The 19,184-nt window shown below is 39.9% G+C and overlaps 1 protein-coding gene across 1 annotated transcript; it reads left to right on the top strand.

The window, feature by feature from the left end:
- Positions 1-192: 192 nt before the first annotated feature.
- Positions 193-18,831, top strand: Ska2 (spindle and kinetochore associated complex subunit 2). The gene is made up of 4 exons (XM_050119579.1): positions 193-303; positions 6,944-7,030; positions 10,739-10,915; positions 17,801-18,831. Exons 1-4 carry the CDS (start codon positions 271-273, stop codon positions 17,867-17,869), a joined length of 366 nt encoding a protein of 121 aa, XP_049975536.1. The 5' UTR covers positions 193-270; the 3' UTR covers positions 17,870-18,831.
- The last annotated feature ends 353 nt before the right edge of the window (positions 18,832-19,184 follow it).

The following is a 19,184-nucleotide window of genomic DNA, read 5'->3' as shown; positions in this document are numbered from 1 at the left end:
GAAATTGAAAGTGGAGAACCGAAGGCAGCCAATGGGAACGATCACATAGTCAGCAGCCAATCCTCCTACGGCGTTTTGTGTCTTTGCCCAACAGGAAAGTGTGTTTCATAAGGAGGGGCGTTACCCAATCGCCAATGGGCGGGCGCCGGCGGAACGGACCAGCCAATGAGCGCGAGACGTTGAGTGACAGCTGTCCAATAGAGACCCTCCGTGCTAGCACGACTTGCCGCTTAAGCGCCGCCGCGGTCTCAGGAATGTCAACTATTCAACATGGAGGCGGAGGTCGATAAGCTGGAACTGATGGTGAGTGGGGAGCGAAGGAAACCGATTGGGTAATTGGTTTTCCCCACCGAAGGCCTAGAAGGCGAGGTGCCATTTGGAGGCGCCGGAAACCCTGGGTGGTGGAGGCTGGAATCTGGATGGACTTCCCTCCTCCTGCATCGAAGGGAGCCACCGCCGCCTTGGTCTCTTAACCGCCGCGGGGGAAGGGGTTACATCCGGGGAACTCGGGAGGGAAATGGCGGGAGATGTTGAGGGTGTGGGCCTTTGTAATTCCCGGCTCCTCGCCTTCACCTCCACCGGCTCCCGGGGCCGCGCCCGGTACAGACACCGTCTCGGGTTTCCACCTCTGTGCCCCAATGTGACCGGAATGGTCTTTTTAGGAGCCGGGAGGAGGAGAGAGGTCGTTTACGTTTCCCGAGCAGGGGGATGGAGGATGAGGCGGGGCATGAGTCCAGGGGCGCCGAATTTCGGGCTCCACGGCGCACCTCGTCGCAGGCGAGCTGGAACTCTCGGAAAGAGGACGCTAGGCTCGCTCGAGAAACTTCGCCGCGATCCCGTCGAGCCGGCTCGGAGCGGCTCGGAGGTGGCGTGGGAGAGGAGCGAGCCGCGGGCACCGAGCCTGGAGCTCCTTCCAGGAGCGCGTGCGGCATCGCGCCAGGCCAGGCCGCTGCTTTCAGCTGCCCCTCTCCTCTGTGCAAGTAGCGCCCGGGACGAAGGACCTCGGTGGCCGCTGGCGTGTCCGGCGTGCACTGGGCGCCCAGCTCCGGGGCCTTCTAGTTGTCTCTTGGAGGGTTTCCCTAGGACTCGGGCTCTTTATTCTCTCCCTCCTGTCTCTGCCCTGGCCGCTTGGTCGCCGCGCCTTTTTTCTTAGTTCCCTTATTCTGTTTTCAGCTTTCTTTTGCCTGGTCACTTCCCCCCTGCCCCCAGATTGGAATAGCTCCCTTAAAAATATAGAATGTGAAGGAATCATTGAGTCCCCCCCCCCCCTTAAATAACAACATTAATATTAAAAAGTAAAATGCTTCTTTCTTCGCCCGTAATCTGTCTTTCCCTCAGCATAGGTATCCGTTGTGTCCGTGACACTCTCCAAGGAATATCTTGAGTCTGTTACTCCTGCCGTGGAAAGGACTTTAGGGTGATTCTGGAAGATGAGCATCCCCCCTCCCCCATTCCCACTCCAGAAAGTGTGACGCCTCAGTTTCTTTTCTCTTTCATTAATGAATTCAGGTGTTTCACATACGTTTTATTTGAGGGCTTTTGTTGCTTTTAATATTGTATTTTAAACTTTCTTTGTGGAGAGAGTGTGGGGAAGGGGGAACAGGGAGAAGGATTTTTTGCAGCTTTCCAAATCTTCATAAATGAAATGAATATTTGACTTCAAGGGTTTTGTGTGTGTGTGTGTGTGTGTGTGTGTGTGTGTGTCGCGCGCACGCGCTATTAACGTATTAAACACACACCCAGAATGTTAATATTGTGGTTAGAGTTTGTCAATAGGCATGTGCTCTCCCGCATTATGGATTCCTTCCTTTGGAGCAGGTGGAGATAGTTTGCCTTGTTAGAGGCTATTTCTTTTTTTTCAACAGGTTATTGTCTAGTTGGTGGAGCTTTAGCCTTTCCAGTACAATCAATACTCAGACTTTTAAAAAATATTGAGCAGGTGATCTTAAGGAAAACACAAGTAAACATCCTGCAAAAATTTTTAGGAAGTTATGAGATTGCTGAACTTTAACATTTTTAGATATTGTATCAATTATGGTGTAGCTTTAAAATTTCTTTATGAAGAGAATGAAGGGCACACAGCTTTTCCTTTTGTGACATTTCCTGAAATATATTCATGGTAGCATTTTAATTTTCCAAGTTACTTTTTTTCTTTATCAAGGGCTTAAAAAACACATTCAATTTTTTATCATGATTTTCAATATTAACTTTAGCTTTTTATTGATTAAATAGCAAAAGACATCTCATCTTCAAATGAACCAAATTCCTAAAAGAAAAAAAAAAAGTATCTGTTGAAGTTATCATTTCCAAGCTGAAGATAAGTGATGTAAAAGTCTTAACATCTTTAAAAGGTTTGCTAAGGAGCCTTTGGGTGTGTGAAAGGAGTGTACAATATTGTAAAGGTGATAGTTACTCTATCTCTGTAAGAAAAAAAGTTTTCTCTGTATTTTTCTGTGTTAACATCTAATTTAGAAAATTAAGTTTAAACACTTGTCTTTAAAACCTAGTGCTTGGTTAGCAGAGTTAAATATTCCCAAATTAGAGTTTTGTGGCCCAGCATCTGAGGGTAAGTTCCAGCTCTTTTGAGTACATTTTTTAGTAGGTTTAATCTGTCTAAGAAACTGAACTGGACCATTTAAAGGAAGGTCAATGAAAATAATGGGAATGTATTTTTGTATCAATCAACATTACTAATGGTGGAATAAACTCATTGTAGAATAATCTTTGTCCCTGACATTTTCCCTTTGCCTGCTGATTGAGTGGTGCTCCTGCCCTCCCTTTGTGATACTCTAGGGATTGTTCACAAAAGGTAGTGTAATATGATACTTGGGTACTTGGGTTCTGTTTCTTGGTTTACATTTGACTTTCGAGGAAACTTTTTTTATCCCTCTCATTGTTTTCTTGATATTTGTAAGTTTGAAGGGAATGGATTTGCTTTTCTTCACTACATAGGGTATTTTAAGAGTTAAACTGAAATATTAAAAATACTTTTGCCTAGTATTAGGTTGGGTTGGGTTAATGTCCAGTTAAGAATATATCAGTTCCCTGATAATCTCTCTTTTTTTGTATTAGCCCTCAATAAATTCTCGAGGCACAAGATTTGTGTTGTATGTGTGCACGTGTATTAGATTCCATAGAGGTAAATTAGGTATATAGTCATTTATTTTCTTTTTTTAAATATTTATTTATTTTATATACAATATTCTGTCTGTGTGTATGCCTGCAGGCCAGAAGAGGGCACCAGAACCCATTTCAGATGGTTGTGAGCCACCATGTGGTTGCTGGGAATTGAACTCAGGACCTTTGGAATAGCAGGCAGTGCTCTTAACTGCTGAGCCATCTCTCCAGCCTCTTGTTTTCTTATTTTTTTAAGATTTATTTTATGAATATGAGTGTTTTGCATGCATGTATGTATGTCTGTGCACCACATGTGTGCCTGGTGCCCAAGGAGATCAGAAGAGGGCATTGGATCTCTTGCAACTGTTGCAGATGATTTTGAGCCACCAAGTGGGTGCTAGGAATCGAACCCAGGACCTGTGCAATAACAAGTGCTCTTAATCACCGAATCATTTGCATTTGTTTTCTCCAGTCCTTTGCATTTGTTTTCTTTGAATTACTCAAATGACTTGCTTTCAATGGCAGGTAACCAATTGCTTTGGAAAAGGAGTGAGGCAACATTACTTTCCAGCAGAGAACAGAAATATTTTTTCATACATTTGCCTCAATAGTAATTATAACTTATCTTGTTGATATCAGTCCTAAAGTATTACTGATGCCCATGTTAATTACTGAAGGCTCAGGACATCTTATAAAATTCCTTTACATCTGTGTGTGTTTATGTTTGAATGCTGCTACTTACCAAGTTGGTTATCAGAAACCAATATTACTTGGGTTTTAAGTCTTTTGCTCTTCAAAAAATAAACCTTGGTATAAATGTTTTTAGGTTTTGGATGTCTTCTGACCAAAACTGGCAACTCAGCTTTAAGGTCTTTGCACACTGGAGCTTACACTCCTTTCCTGCTCACTACTGCTGGCGAATGCTCTGACTTTATTGCACTACTGTACTTTACAGCTAGCAGTGCAATAGTATTGTCAAAGCATCCGAAAGCAGCTCACACCTTTCGTGGCTCTTGTCTTACTTCTTTAGTATTGCGAAAATTTTCCTATAGCTTCCAGTGCTGAAAACTATAATTTTGTGACCATGTATATTTTTAAAAAGTCATCATTTGAAGAAGAAAAACCTTAATTTTAAAAATGCATTGCTGTATCTCACTGAAAATTAATGTATATGTAAAGTCATGGCTTCTAAAAATAGTACTTTGTAATTTGCTTCTTTTTGTAATAGACTTGGATAGCAACTCTTAGGTCTCATTAGATTGTAAGTGACGAACAGTTTCATGTCTGCCTGCTATGGTAACTTGCTAAGTCTTAGTGTTAATTTTGGTATTACATAGGAAATGCTTGGATTTAAAACTCAGGAAGGGGACTAGAGAGATTCAGCAGTAAGAACACTACAAGGACCTGCGTTCCCTTCCCAGGACCCACATCTAGTAGCTTACAGCCATTTATAACTCCAGCTCCAGGGGCTTCCATGCCATTTTCTGGCCTCTGCTGTCACATATTGATACATACACACAATAATAAAATCTTTAAAACTTAGAAATGCTTGATTATTGTCATTATAAAATATAACTCATCATTTTTGGTAATGCTTAATGCATATTTTACATAAGTAAAACTCAATTTTAAGTGTACACTTTAATGAGTTTTGGCAAATGTATATAATTACGTTACTAGCTCCACTGCTAAAATAAAATATTTCCATCATATTGAAAAGTTCCTTTGTGCCTATCTGTAGTTTTCTCAAACAGTAGTTTTCTAAAATTTCTTATGAATGAGCTAATATATTATTTGGTCTTTTATGTTTGCCTTTTGCACTTACTGTAACTGCTTTTGTTATTTTATCTTTGTTGCATGCATTGATAATTGACTTATTTTTATTGCTGAATAGTATTCCATTGTATAAAGTCTGACAAATTGTTTCTTGGATGGTTTCCAGGCTTTGCCTATTATGAATAAAATTGTTGCAAGCATTGAGTATTTTTGTGTGGACATAATTTCTTATTTCTGTTGTGTAAATACTGAGAAGTAGGATTACTAGGTATTGTGAATATATGTTTGATTTTGTAAGAAATTGCTAAAATCAACTGGGGAGTGGTGGCATTTGCCAGAGCAGGTATATCTCTGGGTTTGAGGCCAGCCTGGTTTACACAGCTAGTTGGATAATCAGGGCTATAATGAGAAACCCTGTCTCAAAAAAATACAAAAAAAAAAAAAAAAAAACAAAAAAGAGAAAAATTTGATAAAATATTTTTCATGGTTGCCTTAATGATATTTGAATATTTTTCATGTGTTTATTTGCAACTGATATATCTTTTTTTTTTTTTTTTTTTGATACAGGGTTTCTCTATAGCTTTGGAGTCTGTCCTGGAATTAGCTCTTGTAGACCAGGATGGCCTCGAACTCACAGAGATCCACCTGCCTCTGCTTCCTGAGTACTAGGAGTAAAGGCGTGCACCACTACTGCCTGGCGCAATTGTATATCTTTCTTGTCTTAAAGTCTCCTGGTATCCATGCATGTACATATGTGTATCCACATAACACACAGACACAAACACTTAATTTTTTTCTCAATCAAAGGTCACTAATAATTTGTTCCTTGGAGATTTGTCGTTTGGGAGTGAGAGAGATGGCTTAGTGGTCAAGGGTGCTTCCTGTTCTCCCAGGGGACTAGAATTTGCTTTTTAGCACCAATATTGGGCACCATGCAATCATCTGTAGTTCCAACCTCAGGGATTCCTACACCTTTTCTTCTGTCCTCTGAACTAACTTCACACACGTGGCAAATACACTTACACAAACACATAAATTGAAAAGGGTTTTTTTTTTTTTTTGTAAATTTTAAACTATTAAACTATTTCTATGTGTATGTGTGTGCTTGCTTGGGTTTGTGTCCACCACATGTATATAAGAGCCAGTGAAAGCCAGAAGAGGGTGCTGCAACTTCTGAAACTGGAGTGACAGCTGGCTCTGAGCAGCCATGTAGATGCTGAGAACTGAAGGAACCTAGATCCTCTGTAGGAGTAGTAACCTCTCTTAACCATTGACTCATCTCTCCAGCTGTCTAAAAAGATTGAACACGGTCCTGTATTACACATCTTACGTGTATTGGTGCACATGCCCTGGAGCATGTGTTAGTCAAACTTGCATGACAGTCCTTTGCTTCCATCATGTAGGTGTTTGAAATGGATGTAGCTTGGTGGAGCATACAAGAGGCCCTGGGACCAGACTGCCTGAACTAGAATAATGGAGGGTCATAAGTCTCCTCTAATCCCAGCCACTCCAGAGGGTAAACTGGAGGATTAGGATTTTAAGCTCATTTTCTGCTGTGGCCAACCCTCTGTATACCTGGTTTACATTAAACCCTGTCTCAGACCAACAGGAAAAAGCACATGTCCTTCCCTCCACCATGTAGATCCTGGGCTTGAAATGGGATCATCAGGCTTGACTGCAGGCCTCTTCACGTGCTAAATCGTCTCAACATTCAATGCAGCTCTAGGTTTAAGTTTTTGTTTTTGTTTGTTTTTATAATATCCCCACCCCCCCTCCGCAACTGGGTTTCTTGAGCTTTAGAGCCTGTCCTGGAACAAGCTCTGTAGACCAGACTGGCCTCAAAGTCACTCCCGAGTGCTGGGATTAAAGGCATGCACCACCATTGCCCGGCCTAGGTTTACGTTTTTAATAGAGCATAAATACTATGGATATTGTTTGCTTTATATACTACAAGTTTAAAAGTGTATCCTATATTAAAATATTCAAGAATGAATAATTATGCCTACTACTACATTTTTGTTAACTAAATAATATGTGTGCTGATTTTTAGTTCCAGAAAGCTGATTCTGATTTGGATTACATTCAATATAGGCTGGATTATGAAATCAAGACTAATCACCCAGATTCAGCAGGAGAGGTAATTGGGAAATGAGCAAATTCTTTTTTTTTTTTTTTTTTTTTTTAAGACAGGGTCTCACTCACTAAGTAGCTCTGACTGTCCTAGAACTCACTATGTAGACCAGACTGACTTTAGTGTCACAAATACCTGCCTGCATCTGCCTCCCGAGTGGTGGCGTTAAAGGTATGTACCTCTATGCCTGGCTAGGTAGTTCTTTTTAATGAGTGCTTTGTACAAAGATTTTCTGGTAATTTCTCTAATGTAATATGTTCTAATAATTATTAAGCACCAAGCTTTTCTTTTAAGTGCTAGGTTTGTATAGTCACAAAATCTTGTTTTGATGGAAGATTGCTCTTGGTATACTGAAGTGATTCTACTTCTTATTTTCCCAAGAGAAATAGGAACATATGTTTATAGAATGACATGTATGTAAACATTTTTTGTTGTTGCTTTTTGTTTGTCAAGACAGGGTTTCTTTTTTTAGCCCTGGCTGTCCTGGAATTCACTTTGTAGACCAGGCTGGCCTTGAACTCACAGAGATCCACCTGCCTCTGCCTGCCAAGTGCTGGGATTAAAGGCATGCACCACCACTGCAGTCTTATATGCTAACTTTAAAAAACAGTTAAGGAACTCAAAGTCAGGAGGAAGCCTCTGAAGCGACAAAACAGAATAGTTCTACCTCTGGAATAGTGGTTTGTAACTGAAGGGAGAAGGGTTAGTAATCATGGTAGTCTCTGGGGAAGATGATATGTTGTTAAGTTTGCTTTATTATAGATATGAACAATGATTTTTGAATAAAGTTATATAATTATTTTTACTGGTCCCCTTTTCAACTTGACACAATCCATGGTCATTTGGGGGGAACGGCAATTGAAAAAAAATACCTTTATCAGGCTGGCCTGTAAGCGGGTCTGTGAGCATTTCCTTCTTTTAATAATTGATGGGTATGGCCCAGCTCACTGTAAGCAGGGCCCTCCCTGGGCAGATGTCCCTGGGTTGTATAAGAAAGCAGGCTGAACTAGGGATGGAAGCAAGTGAGGAAGCAGCATTCCTCCATTACCTCTGCTTCCAATCCTGTCTCGCTCCAGAGTTCCTGCCTTGACCTCCTTTTCGGACGGACTGACTGGGATGAATATGCTAAATAAACCCTTTCCTCCCAGACATGGTTTTGGTCCATGTTTTATTACAGCAATAGAAAGCAATCCAGAACAGTATTGAAGGTTACATTGCTTAGAAATTACAAACTATTAATTTTGAGAGAGTCTCACTGTATTGCTTAGGCTGGTCTTCATTTCTGGGCTTAAGTGAGATCCCCTGCCCCAGCCCCTGAGTATCTGGAATTACAGGTGCATGTCCACCGACGCAGAGCTCTGTTTATGTATCATAGCTCATGCCTTTAAGTATCTATGTTCATGGGAAATGAAACATCTCCATCTATGGTCTGTTGATAGTAGAGTTGACAGGACTTGACAGTAGACAGGAAATAGCACATTTAAATAAAAAAAACATTAAATTATTTTAGGCTGGGCATGATACTGCTCACCCATAATTGCCAGTAATTGGGGGACAGGCTAAAGCATCATTATAAAGTTTTAGCTAACTTCTTTATGTGCGTTTGGGGCAGTTAGGTCTACATAATGAGATTCTGTCAAAAAAAAAAAAAAAACAAACAAACAAAACTAAAACCAAAAATTAAACTACAGAAGACTCTCAAACAAAAGATTGGTTTTGCAAGTTCAAGGCCAGCCTGAACTTTGAACAAACAAATGCAGTAAGGTATACAATTCTGTGAATTTTCTTCCTGTAGCTCTTCCCACAATAATTTTTTAAAAATTTTTATTACTAGGCTGGGCTGTGGTGGTGTATGCCTTTAATCCCAACACTCAAGAGACAGAGACAGATGGATTTCTGTAAGTTCAAGACCCGCCTAGGGTACAATGCAAGTTACAGGACAGATAGGGCTGTTAAACAGAGAAACTGGAAGTCCCCCACTCCAAAAACAATAATAGTGATGCGTGTGTGGCCCATAGGAGGAGGTTAGAGGACAACTTTTGGAGTCAGTTCTCCATGAGTTAGTAATATGTGCAGACTGAATTCAAGTCATCAGGCCTACAGGGTAAGTACTTTACTTACTGAGCCATATCACCAGCCCCTGCTTTAGATCTTAACGTTTACAGTTTACATTACCCTACTTTTTGAACGTCTTTATCATGAGAAAGAATCTCATTCCCCATTACCCTGTTCCCACACCTGCCAGTTCATGGCCTCAATTAATTTACTTTCTCTTCCCATACACGTTACCTTAAACATTTTACAAAGATGGAAGTATAAGTATGTGGGTGTCTTATGTTTCACTTAACATGTTTTCAAGGTTCATCCATGTAGCATGAGCAGTTCTTAATTCCTTTCTATTGTTAAAATTATCTATTGTATCCCATTTGTTTATCCACTCATTAGTTAGGTAGCAGTCTAGCCCAGCTTTTAGGCTACAGTGAATAATGCCCCTGTGAACGTTCATGTAGAAGTTCTGGGGTGCCACATACTTTCATTTCTGTGGGACTGTACCTATGCGTGAAATTTCTGGCCATAGAAGCAACTCATACTCGATATTTTGAAGAAAACATCAAAATGTTCAAAATAGTTATTAAAGCGTTCCTTTTGGTAGTTTTGAAACAGTTTCCGTATATAGTCTAAGTTAGCCCTAAACTTCTAAAGCCCAGGCGGTCTCAAATCTGCTATGTAACCCAGGATACTCTGGAACGTCTTATCTTTCTATTTCAATCTCCCATTTGCTGGGGTTACAGACATCTGCCGCTGTGCTTGACCTGGCAAATCTTTTGAAGTGTACCGTTCAGATGCTGTTGCACGTTTACCTTGTGTAGCTCTGTCTGTCCTGGAACTCACTCTGTAGACCAGGCTGGCCTTGACTTCACATAGATCTGCCTGCCTCTGCCTCCTGAGTGCTGGGATTAAAGGTGTGTGCCATCATCACCCAGCTATTTCAGCAAATTTTCACCTTTCCAAATTTAACACACTGTACTTATTAAACAGTAACCTTCCATAATCCTTTCTACCCAACTTCATTACCCCAAAACTACCATTCTACTTTTAGTCTTTATGAATTTTACTAGATTCTGTATTTGTTCATTTGTGATTGGCTTATTTCGCACATTTATGAACATCCTCCGGATATCCAGATTATGGGCTTTCCGAGTAGGACTAACAACCTCAGTTCAAATCCCTGAACTCATAGTGGAAGGAGAGAATTTACCCTTGAAAGTCATTCTGCAACCTCCACTTGTCCACAGTCATGTGTGTGTACTTGTACACACAGAGAGATACACACACACTTGATTCATTCATTTATCATTGTCAAGATTTTCTTTAAAAATTTTACAATATTTCCTTATGGTTTTGTGTGTAAGTGTGTGTGTGTATATGTGTGTGTATATAAACAAGGAAGGGAGGCCCTCTGTAACTTGGTATGGTGGTCCATACCTTTAATCCCCAGCACTCGGAGGCAGAAGCAGGTGGATTTCTGAGTTCCAGGTCAGCCTGGTCTAAAGAGCAGGTTTTAGGTCAACCAGGGTTGTATAGTAAGTAGTAGTGACCAAACTACTACAAACTACAAATGTGATAGAATGTGTTGTACATATTACTTTCTAAAAATAAATTTAATTTTCCCACTACATCATTTAACATATTAACCTTATTTTTCTGATATAGAAAAATCCTGGTGAAATTTTAAAGGAATTATCAGCAATAAAGTCTCGATATCAAGCTTTGTGTGCACGTTTTAAGCCACTTTCTGTTGAGCAAAAAGAGAACAAGAGCCGCATTTGTGCTATTCTGAGCAAGACAATGACCATGGTACAAGAACTACAAAAGCAAACAGACCTGGAGGTAATGTCCTTAGTTGACAGATTGGATTTATGAAATTTTAGTTGTGAATATTGTTTTAAATTTAAAACCCCAGTATGTTGTGCAATGTCCAGGCACAACTTCCAGAATACTTGGATGTGATTGAGTTGGTGTGGGAATGAAGCAAAGACAGAGAGATACAGACAGAAATGTTGGGATTTGGTAGCCTGTACTCTTTAGAGAAGCCTTAGCATCCCAGAAGCTCTGTGTTTTTTATGTAGAGTTGAACAGGGGCAGGGTTATTGCACATGGCTGAACGAGGAAGTGAGTTTATTACATACAGAATTTATGGTATATAGCTAGATCAAGGAGACAGGTTTAGCTAATAGGGACGAGCCATTTCACCAGGAGGGCAGTTTTCAGGCCATAAATATCTAGAGCAAGAAAGCTCTGGTGGACATTTTCTGCACACACTGTCAACAACACAATTCACTCAGGACTTTAGTCACCAATGGCTTACTCTACTTCCTACCGTATTGAGACGTAAAATTTAGTAGTCAGTTTAAACTATTGATAGAAATTATATTTTCTTGATTCCCTGAAACGTAATTGCTTTTCTTTTTTGTAAAAGATTAAAAAAACAAAGTCATGTCATTTTGAGTTAGTGAAAAGTACTGTCTTGGGTTTTGTAACCATGACAGAAGAGAAAAGTTAGATTTACTCAACTTATAAAATGAAGCAACTCTTTTTGTTTTTGGACACAGGATGGTCTCATTGTGTAGCACTGGCTTGGACTCAAAGCAGTCTTCCTGCCTCAGCCTCCTGAGTGCTGGATTTACAGACATGTGCCTCCACACTGGGATTTTCCTGGGTCAAACAGGAACTAGTAGTTGATTCAAAGTCAGACAGAGTGGCAGTTACCTAATCCCAGCACTTGGGAGGTGGCGGCAGCAACAACAAAAAATCCTCTCCTCTTCCCCCCCAAAAGTTATAGGCTCATCTGATCTATATAGTGAGTTCCAGGGCTAGGCAGTGAGACCCTTTCTTAAAGAGAAACCTAACAGCAAACTGTTTAATGGCGACCTGAGATACAGAGTAAGAGCCTGCCTCAACAACAAACCAAAGAACAAAACAAATCAAACCAACCAAACAAAAAAGCCCAGAAAGGGCTGGAGATGTGTAGTACTTACCCACCATGCATTGAGGCCTCAGGTTCAGTCCCCAGAAGTGCATGAACCGGGCATGGTGGGCATGTGTTATCTCAGGACTTGAAGCAGGAGGATTGGAAGTTTGAGGTCATCCTTGTCTACAAAGGGAGTTGGAGGCCAGTTTGTTATTCATGAGATCCTATCTCAAAAATGGAAGGAGGGGAGTAAGGCCAGGGAAGCCCCATATCTAGTAAGACATCAAATGTTGATGGTACACCTGTAATCTCATGTCTTGGAAAACAGAAGCAGAAGGACTGCCATAATTCCAGGTCAGTTGGGGCTACATAGCAAGACACTGTCTGAAAAAGAAAACGGGGAAATAAGTAAAAAATACAGATGATTTCTCAACCTTTCTTTTTTGTTGGTTTTATTTGTTTCAGATGTTTGTAGCCTTGGCTGGTCCGGGACTCAGTATGTAGATCAGTAGACCAGGCTGATGTTGAATTTAGAGAGCTCTACCTGTCTCTGCCTTCCAAATTATAGGATTAAAGGCATGCACCACCATGCTCTACACCTTCCAGTGTGTGTGTGTTGGGGGATCAAAGTCAGTGCCTTGTTCATGCTTGGGAAGCACTCTACCATGGAGCTATATTCTGCTGGGTTTTTTGTTTTGTTCTGTTTTTGGTTTTTAAATCTCCTGGAGTGGAGTAGGTATGATTGACTAGCTCGGACCTTCTTCATCCTCTCCTTCCATCCTCATCTTCATCTTATTTGATTTTTTTAAAAAAATATTTATTTAGCTTTTTATTTTTCGTGATTTTAGTGTGATGGTTACAGAGAGTTGTGAGCTGCCATGTGGGTGCTAGGAATTAAACCTGGGTCCTCTGTGAAAGCAGCCAGTCTCTTAACCTCTGAGCCATCTCTCAAGCCCCAAACTATTTTTTTTTTTTTTTTTTGATTTTGAGACAGGGTTTCTCTGTATCTTTGGAGCCTGACCTGGAACTCACTCTGCAGATCCGGCTGGCCTCAAACTCAGAGATCTGCCTGTCTCTGCCTCCTGAGTGTTGGGATTAAAGGTGTGCGCCACCAACGCCTGGCCTTACTTGGTTTAAGAATCCTTATAATTGTGAACTTACGTCACTAATGTGTAAAGACTCCTCAGATATGTTGTGATTTAAAAACATCAGCTACTGTGCTAGGCGCTTAAAGTTTGAACTGAGAACTGAGTGATTTAATAGGATTTTCATGCAATATCAATGAAAATTTGGGGGTTCAGATAGAAGAGATTGTCTGTAGAAGGGATCAAAGAATAGAATTAGATTAGATAAAGATCTTAAGTTTGAGCTGGGCGATGGTGGCGCATGCCTTTAATCCCAGCACTCGGGAGGCAGAGGCAGGTGGATCTCTGTGAGTTCGAGACCAGCCTGGTCTACAGAGCTAGTTCTAGGACAGGCTCCAAAGCCACAGAGAAACCCTGTCTCGAAAAACAAAAAACAAGCAAAAAAAAAAAGATCTTCAATTTGTTTGTTTGTCTTTTGTTTTTCAAGACAGGGTTTCTCTGTGTTACAGTCCTGGCTGTCCTGGAACTTGCTTGGTAGGTTAGGCTGGCCTCGAACTCACTGAGATCCAACTTCCTCTGCTTCCTTAGTGATGGGATTAAAGGCCTATGCCACCACCACCTGGCTAAGATCTTCAGTTTTAATTAGGGTGTTATTAGTACTGGCTTCTCTTTTGAATTTTTTAAAGATTTATTTTTATATGTACGAGTGTAGCTTAAATGTAGTTATGTACTATGTATGTACCAGATGCCCATAGAAATCAAATAGAGCATTTGATTCTTCAGAATTAAAGTTACCTGTGTTTGTGAGCCATAACGTGGGTGCTGGGAACCAAACCTCGGTTCTTTGTAAGAGGAACAAGTGCTTTTAACCACTGAGACATCTCTAGCCTGATCTTAAACTTGATGTGTGCTAAGCAAGTATCTACCAACTAAACCACAGTTTAACCTGTTATTGCCATTCACGTCACACTTTCGTCATTAAGTTTGACCAAAATTTGACACTAGGAACTCATTTTCTTGGGAAATAAATCTTGGAAACTATGTGGCTTCACATGTCCTTATCAACATATCTACCTACAGAACCATGAAATTGTAGAAAAATTGGAGTGAGTGACCAAAGAAAACTAATATTTTGTATGCCTTAGAATACAATATCTTGCTGGATATACTAAATAGTGCCATTATTTCTCACTAAACTCCTATTAAGTCTTTCATTCAGCCACAAGTAAAAATATCTGAAATGAGCAATAATTATGTCACATAAAGACAACTCTGGGAACTTTAAGTTTTGGAACAGATAATGGCAAGTGGGAGAAATGATTAGAGAGCAGGTTATGAGCCTTGAAAAAGGAAGCTGTATTTCAGAGTTATGTTGGCCATTTGGGATGGTATGCATCTTGTACCCTTCACTTTAGAATGAGATGAGCAGGGGGCTGAGCAATTAAGAGTGGTAAGAGCACATACTGCTCTTCCAAAGCACCCAGCACCCATGAGAGGCTCACAACCTTGTGTTAACTCCGGTTGCAAGGGTTATTTCCTTTGACCTAGGGTATGATACATGTACACACACATCTATATAAACATAATTAACAACTTTATCTGTTTATTTCTGTCTTTTGAGACAGGATCTCGGTATGTAGCTCTGTGCTACCACACACTATACACATAATTAAAAATAAGAAAAATGAATGGAATTAAAAAAATTTTTTTAGGCTATCTACCATGTAGCAAACAATTGTGAAATGTTTGTCTTGTATGCAGTGTTCTGTCTGCATTTATGTCTGCTGGCCAGAAGAGGGTGCCAGATCTCATTACATATGGTTGTGAGACATCATGTGCTTGCTGGGACTTGAACTCAGGACCTCTGGAAGAGCAGCCAGTGCTCTTAACCTCTGAGTCATTTCTCCAGCCCCCCCCAAAAGGGATATTTATTAAAAATGAGATTTTAAAGTTCAGTAAAATTACAGATGTGCTATTCAGACTTACACTCAAGTTTAAAGGCGGTGGATTAATGAAATCCTTATATTGTCAACATGTCTGTTATTTAAATGTGAAAGAAAAGAGAATGGCAGTTATTGAGGGTTGAATAGCCAAAAATAGCTCTCAACCTAGAGCTGTGTGTATAACTCAGTGGTTGGCATGCGTATAGCTCAGTGAGCATAACTTAGGTGTAGGTTAATAACTTGGCTTATGCAAGGCCCTGGGTTTGAACCTCAGTATTACCAGAAAGACACTTTTGTAAAACAAAGTCACGTAGAATAGAATCTGTAAAGGAATTTCAATTTTCAAATTTATTTCTCCAGTAATGGGAACAAGTGTTTGAGAATAAAGTCAAAGGCTACATTTAACTAAAGATTTGTTAAAATGCTCTAAAATATCCTAAAAGGCTTTCCCATTATTTTTGTGAGCATGAAGAACAACAAAGTCTGTTTAAGGAAGCTGGTATTTTGTTTATATGCAGCAGAAAGTAAAACTTCAGGTATTGTTATAATCTTTTCCAGTGACTTCATTAGGAAAGGCAACACAATGTCTTTGATTTAGCAGTATTCAAAAGGACACTTAAACTGAGCATCTCAATACTTAGGAACCAAGAACAAAAAAGGAAGTGGGGAAAAAGGCATTCATAGAACTTCTAAGATATGGAGGCTTAAATGTGGTCAGTTATAAAGATTGTTACTAGAGAGAGACATTTGTACCTAAACAAGTTGAGTATGGTGATCATACCTGTAAGTGCAGTGCTTGGAAGACCAAGGCAGGATTTATGTGAATTCCAGGACAGTGTGGTCTGCAGAGTGAGATTATTTTAATTTTTGAAAACGAACAAAAAAAAATACCAAAACACCCAGAGCAAAAATATAATTATTGGCAATAAGAAATGCTTTTTTAAAAAAAATATTTATTTATTTATTATGTATACAATATTCTGTCTATGTGTATGCCTGCAGGCCAGAAGAGGGCACCAGACCTTATTACAGATGGTTGGGAGCCACCATGTGGTTGCTGGGATTTGAACTCAGGACCTTTGGAAGAGCAGGCAATGCTCTTAACCTCTGAGCCATCTCTCCAGCCCCCAAGAAATGCTTTAAAGAGTGTATCATATTTCATTGAAAGATGCTTCAAATAAATATTTCTTGGGAAAAAGTACTACAGGGATTGGAGAAATGGTTCAGCAGTTAAGAGTACTTGCTGCTCTTGCAGAGAACCTGAGTTGGGTTCCCAGCACCATGTGGCTGCATATAGTTGTTTGTAATGCCAGTTTCAAGGGATTGGAGACTCTCTTCTGCTTCTCTTGGCCTGTACACATAGTGTACATTCACATAGATATACATCCCTCTCTACCTCTCTTTTGGTTTTTTTTGAGGCAGGGTTTCTCTGTGGCTTTAGAATCTGGACCAGGCTGGCCTCGAACTCACAACCATCTGTAATGAGATTTGGCACCCTCTTCTGGCATGCAGGCATACATACATGGAGGCAGAATGTTGTATGCATAATAAATCAATCTTTTTTTTTTTTTTAAAGAAAGGAATGGGGTTCTGAGATCTTGGAGAATGAGACTATCCCACAGCCACATATGGCTGTATAAAGTTAAACATGATTACATGAACCTGAAGATGCAGTTCTTCATCCCTGCTCCAGCAGTGCACCTACAGATTATTTCCAGCACCGTGGAAAGTTTTAGAGGATGGTGCTGCAATGGAGAAGCTGATTCTGTAGTTCTGCCATGCTCCAGATTTGGCAGTCTCTCTAGAGATGACCTGTATAATTAGGCCGATTTGTAACTATTTCAGAGGTTTGAGCCGTAGCTTGTGTTATTTTCCCATTTAACTCTTTTCTCAGCCAACCTATTGGTGTTCTGTGAAAATCCTTTATTGCTTATTCCCCCCACCTTTTTTGGCTCTTGCTCCCACCTGCTTTGAATGGATGGTTATTTCTGTTTCCTTATCATCTGTTCTTATTACCTATTAGAGTACTTGCTTTCTTTTCTTTTCTCTCTTTCTTTCCTCCTGAGACAGAGTTTCTCTGTGTAGCCCTGGTTGTCCTGGAATTTGCTCTGTAGACCAGGCAGGCCTCAAATTCAGAGAGTCTCCTGTCGCTACCGCCCAAGTGCTGGGATTAAAGGTCTTTGCCGCTGCTACCACTTGGCTTCTTTTTTTCTTTTTAAATAGTTTTTGAGATGAGGTCTTCAAAATTTAGCACAAGCTTATTTCTCTAGGAAAAATGTCATAGTTTTTTTCCCCCAAATACAGTATCCAAACATTAATTTAGTTCTGTTAAACAATAGTCTTTAATTTGTTTAATTTATTTTTTTAAAAAATTATTTTTATTTTATGTGTATTGGTTTTTTACACTTATATTTGTCTGTGCGAGGGTGTCAGATCCTTGGAACTGAAGCTACAGACAGTTGTAAGCTGTCATGTGGGTGCTGAGAATTGAACCTAGGTCCTCTGGAAGAGCAGCCATTGCTCCTAACTGCATAACAATTCCTCCAGCCAATTTGTTTGATTTCTTGATCTTGTTTGTACAGCCTAACTGCAAGTTCTTTGAAAGGTCATTCACGGTATATAAATAGTCAAATAGCTATTGTTTTCCCTTGCCTTCCAAGTTTTATGATTAAATATATATAATCTTACAAAAACATTTGTGATACAAAGCAAAATTTAACTCATTTAACAAGCTCTGACGTTTTTTGAAATAAATATTTTGTAATTTGTTTTCTAGCTGACTCTGCTGACTGAAGAGGAGAAAGCTGTGACAGAGCAATTAAGATCTTACATGCCAGACTTATGAAGACACAGGGTTTTATAACGGAAAAAAGATCCATTCCAAAGAGATTCAGCAAGATGTTGTATTAATGCTTGGTATCATTAATTCACCAAGGGGTGGGAGGCTGATAAGGAAGATTGAGATTTTCCTTGAGTGTCAGAATCATATGAGAGGAAATTTTAAGAACTGTAGATTATCTTATGAATAAAAGCCAAAGGGTAAGGAGATTTAAATGCTGATCCCCACAGTTAATTTTGTGGTTACAAGTAATGAACTCCCCTAATACTATTTTTAATCTGTTTTCTTTTTGTATGGTTGGGATAATTTGAGATGTTTGGGGATTTTGTAAAAGAATATTCAAGTACATTTTCAATCAGTAATTGAATGGGAAAAATACTGTATATTATAATTACTCAGGTGTTGTTTGTTTTTTGAGACAGGCTCTCACCATGTAGTTCTGGCTAGCCCTGGAGCTCACTAAGGAGTCCAGACTGGCATGAATCCTAGAGATGCCTGCTTCTGAGTACTGGGGTTAAAGGCATACAATACACTACCACACTGGGCATTGTTTCCCTCTCTCTGAGACAAGGTCTTATGTATCCCAGACTGGCCTCAGAATTGGTGTTGCCAAGGATACTCTTTTACTTTGCTATCTCCCGGCCTGTATAATCTGGCCCCTACACCCGAGTGCTGGGATTCCTAGTGAGTCACCACATCTGGTTTATGTCATACTAGGGATCTACCTAGAGCCTTGTGCATGCCAGGCTAGCACTGTACCAGCCAAGCCACATCCTCAACCCTGTAGTCTCTGTTTTGGAAATGCCTGTTACAGATGATAGCATATTTTTGTTGTGTGTCTATGATGTCCAGTATTTCACGAAACCTAATATAATTAGTAGGCTGCTTTGTGAAAACTTGTTTTTCCCTTTTTTCCCATTGCTTGCTAATAATAAATGAGCCATTTTCAAATGCTCTTTTAAACTGTTCATCTAGTATTGTGATAATGTTTACCTTTAGTCTAATTTTGTAGCTGGTCATTCTATATGACTGGTAAAACACTGAAATCACTAAAGACTTATTTACTACTATCCAGTGTGTGTGTGTGTGTGTGTGTGTGTGTGTGTGTGTGTGTGTGTGTGTGTGTGTAATCAATCTCACTATATTTTTGTAGTTCTGGGCTTGAACCTAAGGTGTCGCACATACTTGGGATGCAATTTATTACTGAGTTAATATCCCTAAAACCCTTTTACTTATTTAATTTTTTATTTGCTTATGTTTTGAGACAGAGCCCTACTTTGTCCAGGCTTGTCTAGGGTTCTTTAGTGACCTGCCTACCTCA

This window comes from Alexandromys fortis, unplaced genomic scaffold (genome assembly GCF_014885135.2).
Source record: "Alexandromys fortis isolate MF-2015 unplaced genomic scaffold, M_Fortis_MF-2015_v1.1 scaffold_173, whole genome shotgun sequence".
NCBI lineage: Eukaryota > Metazoa > Chordata > Mammalia > Rodentia > Cricetidae > Alexandromys > Alexandromys fortis.
This window is presented reverse-complemented; position numbering and strand designations above follow the sequence as displayed.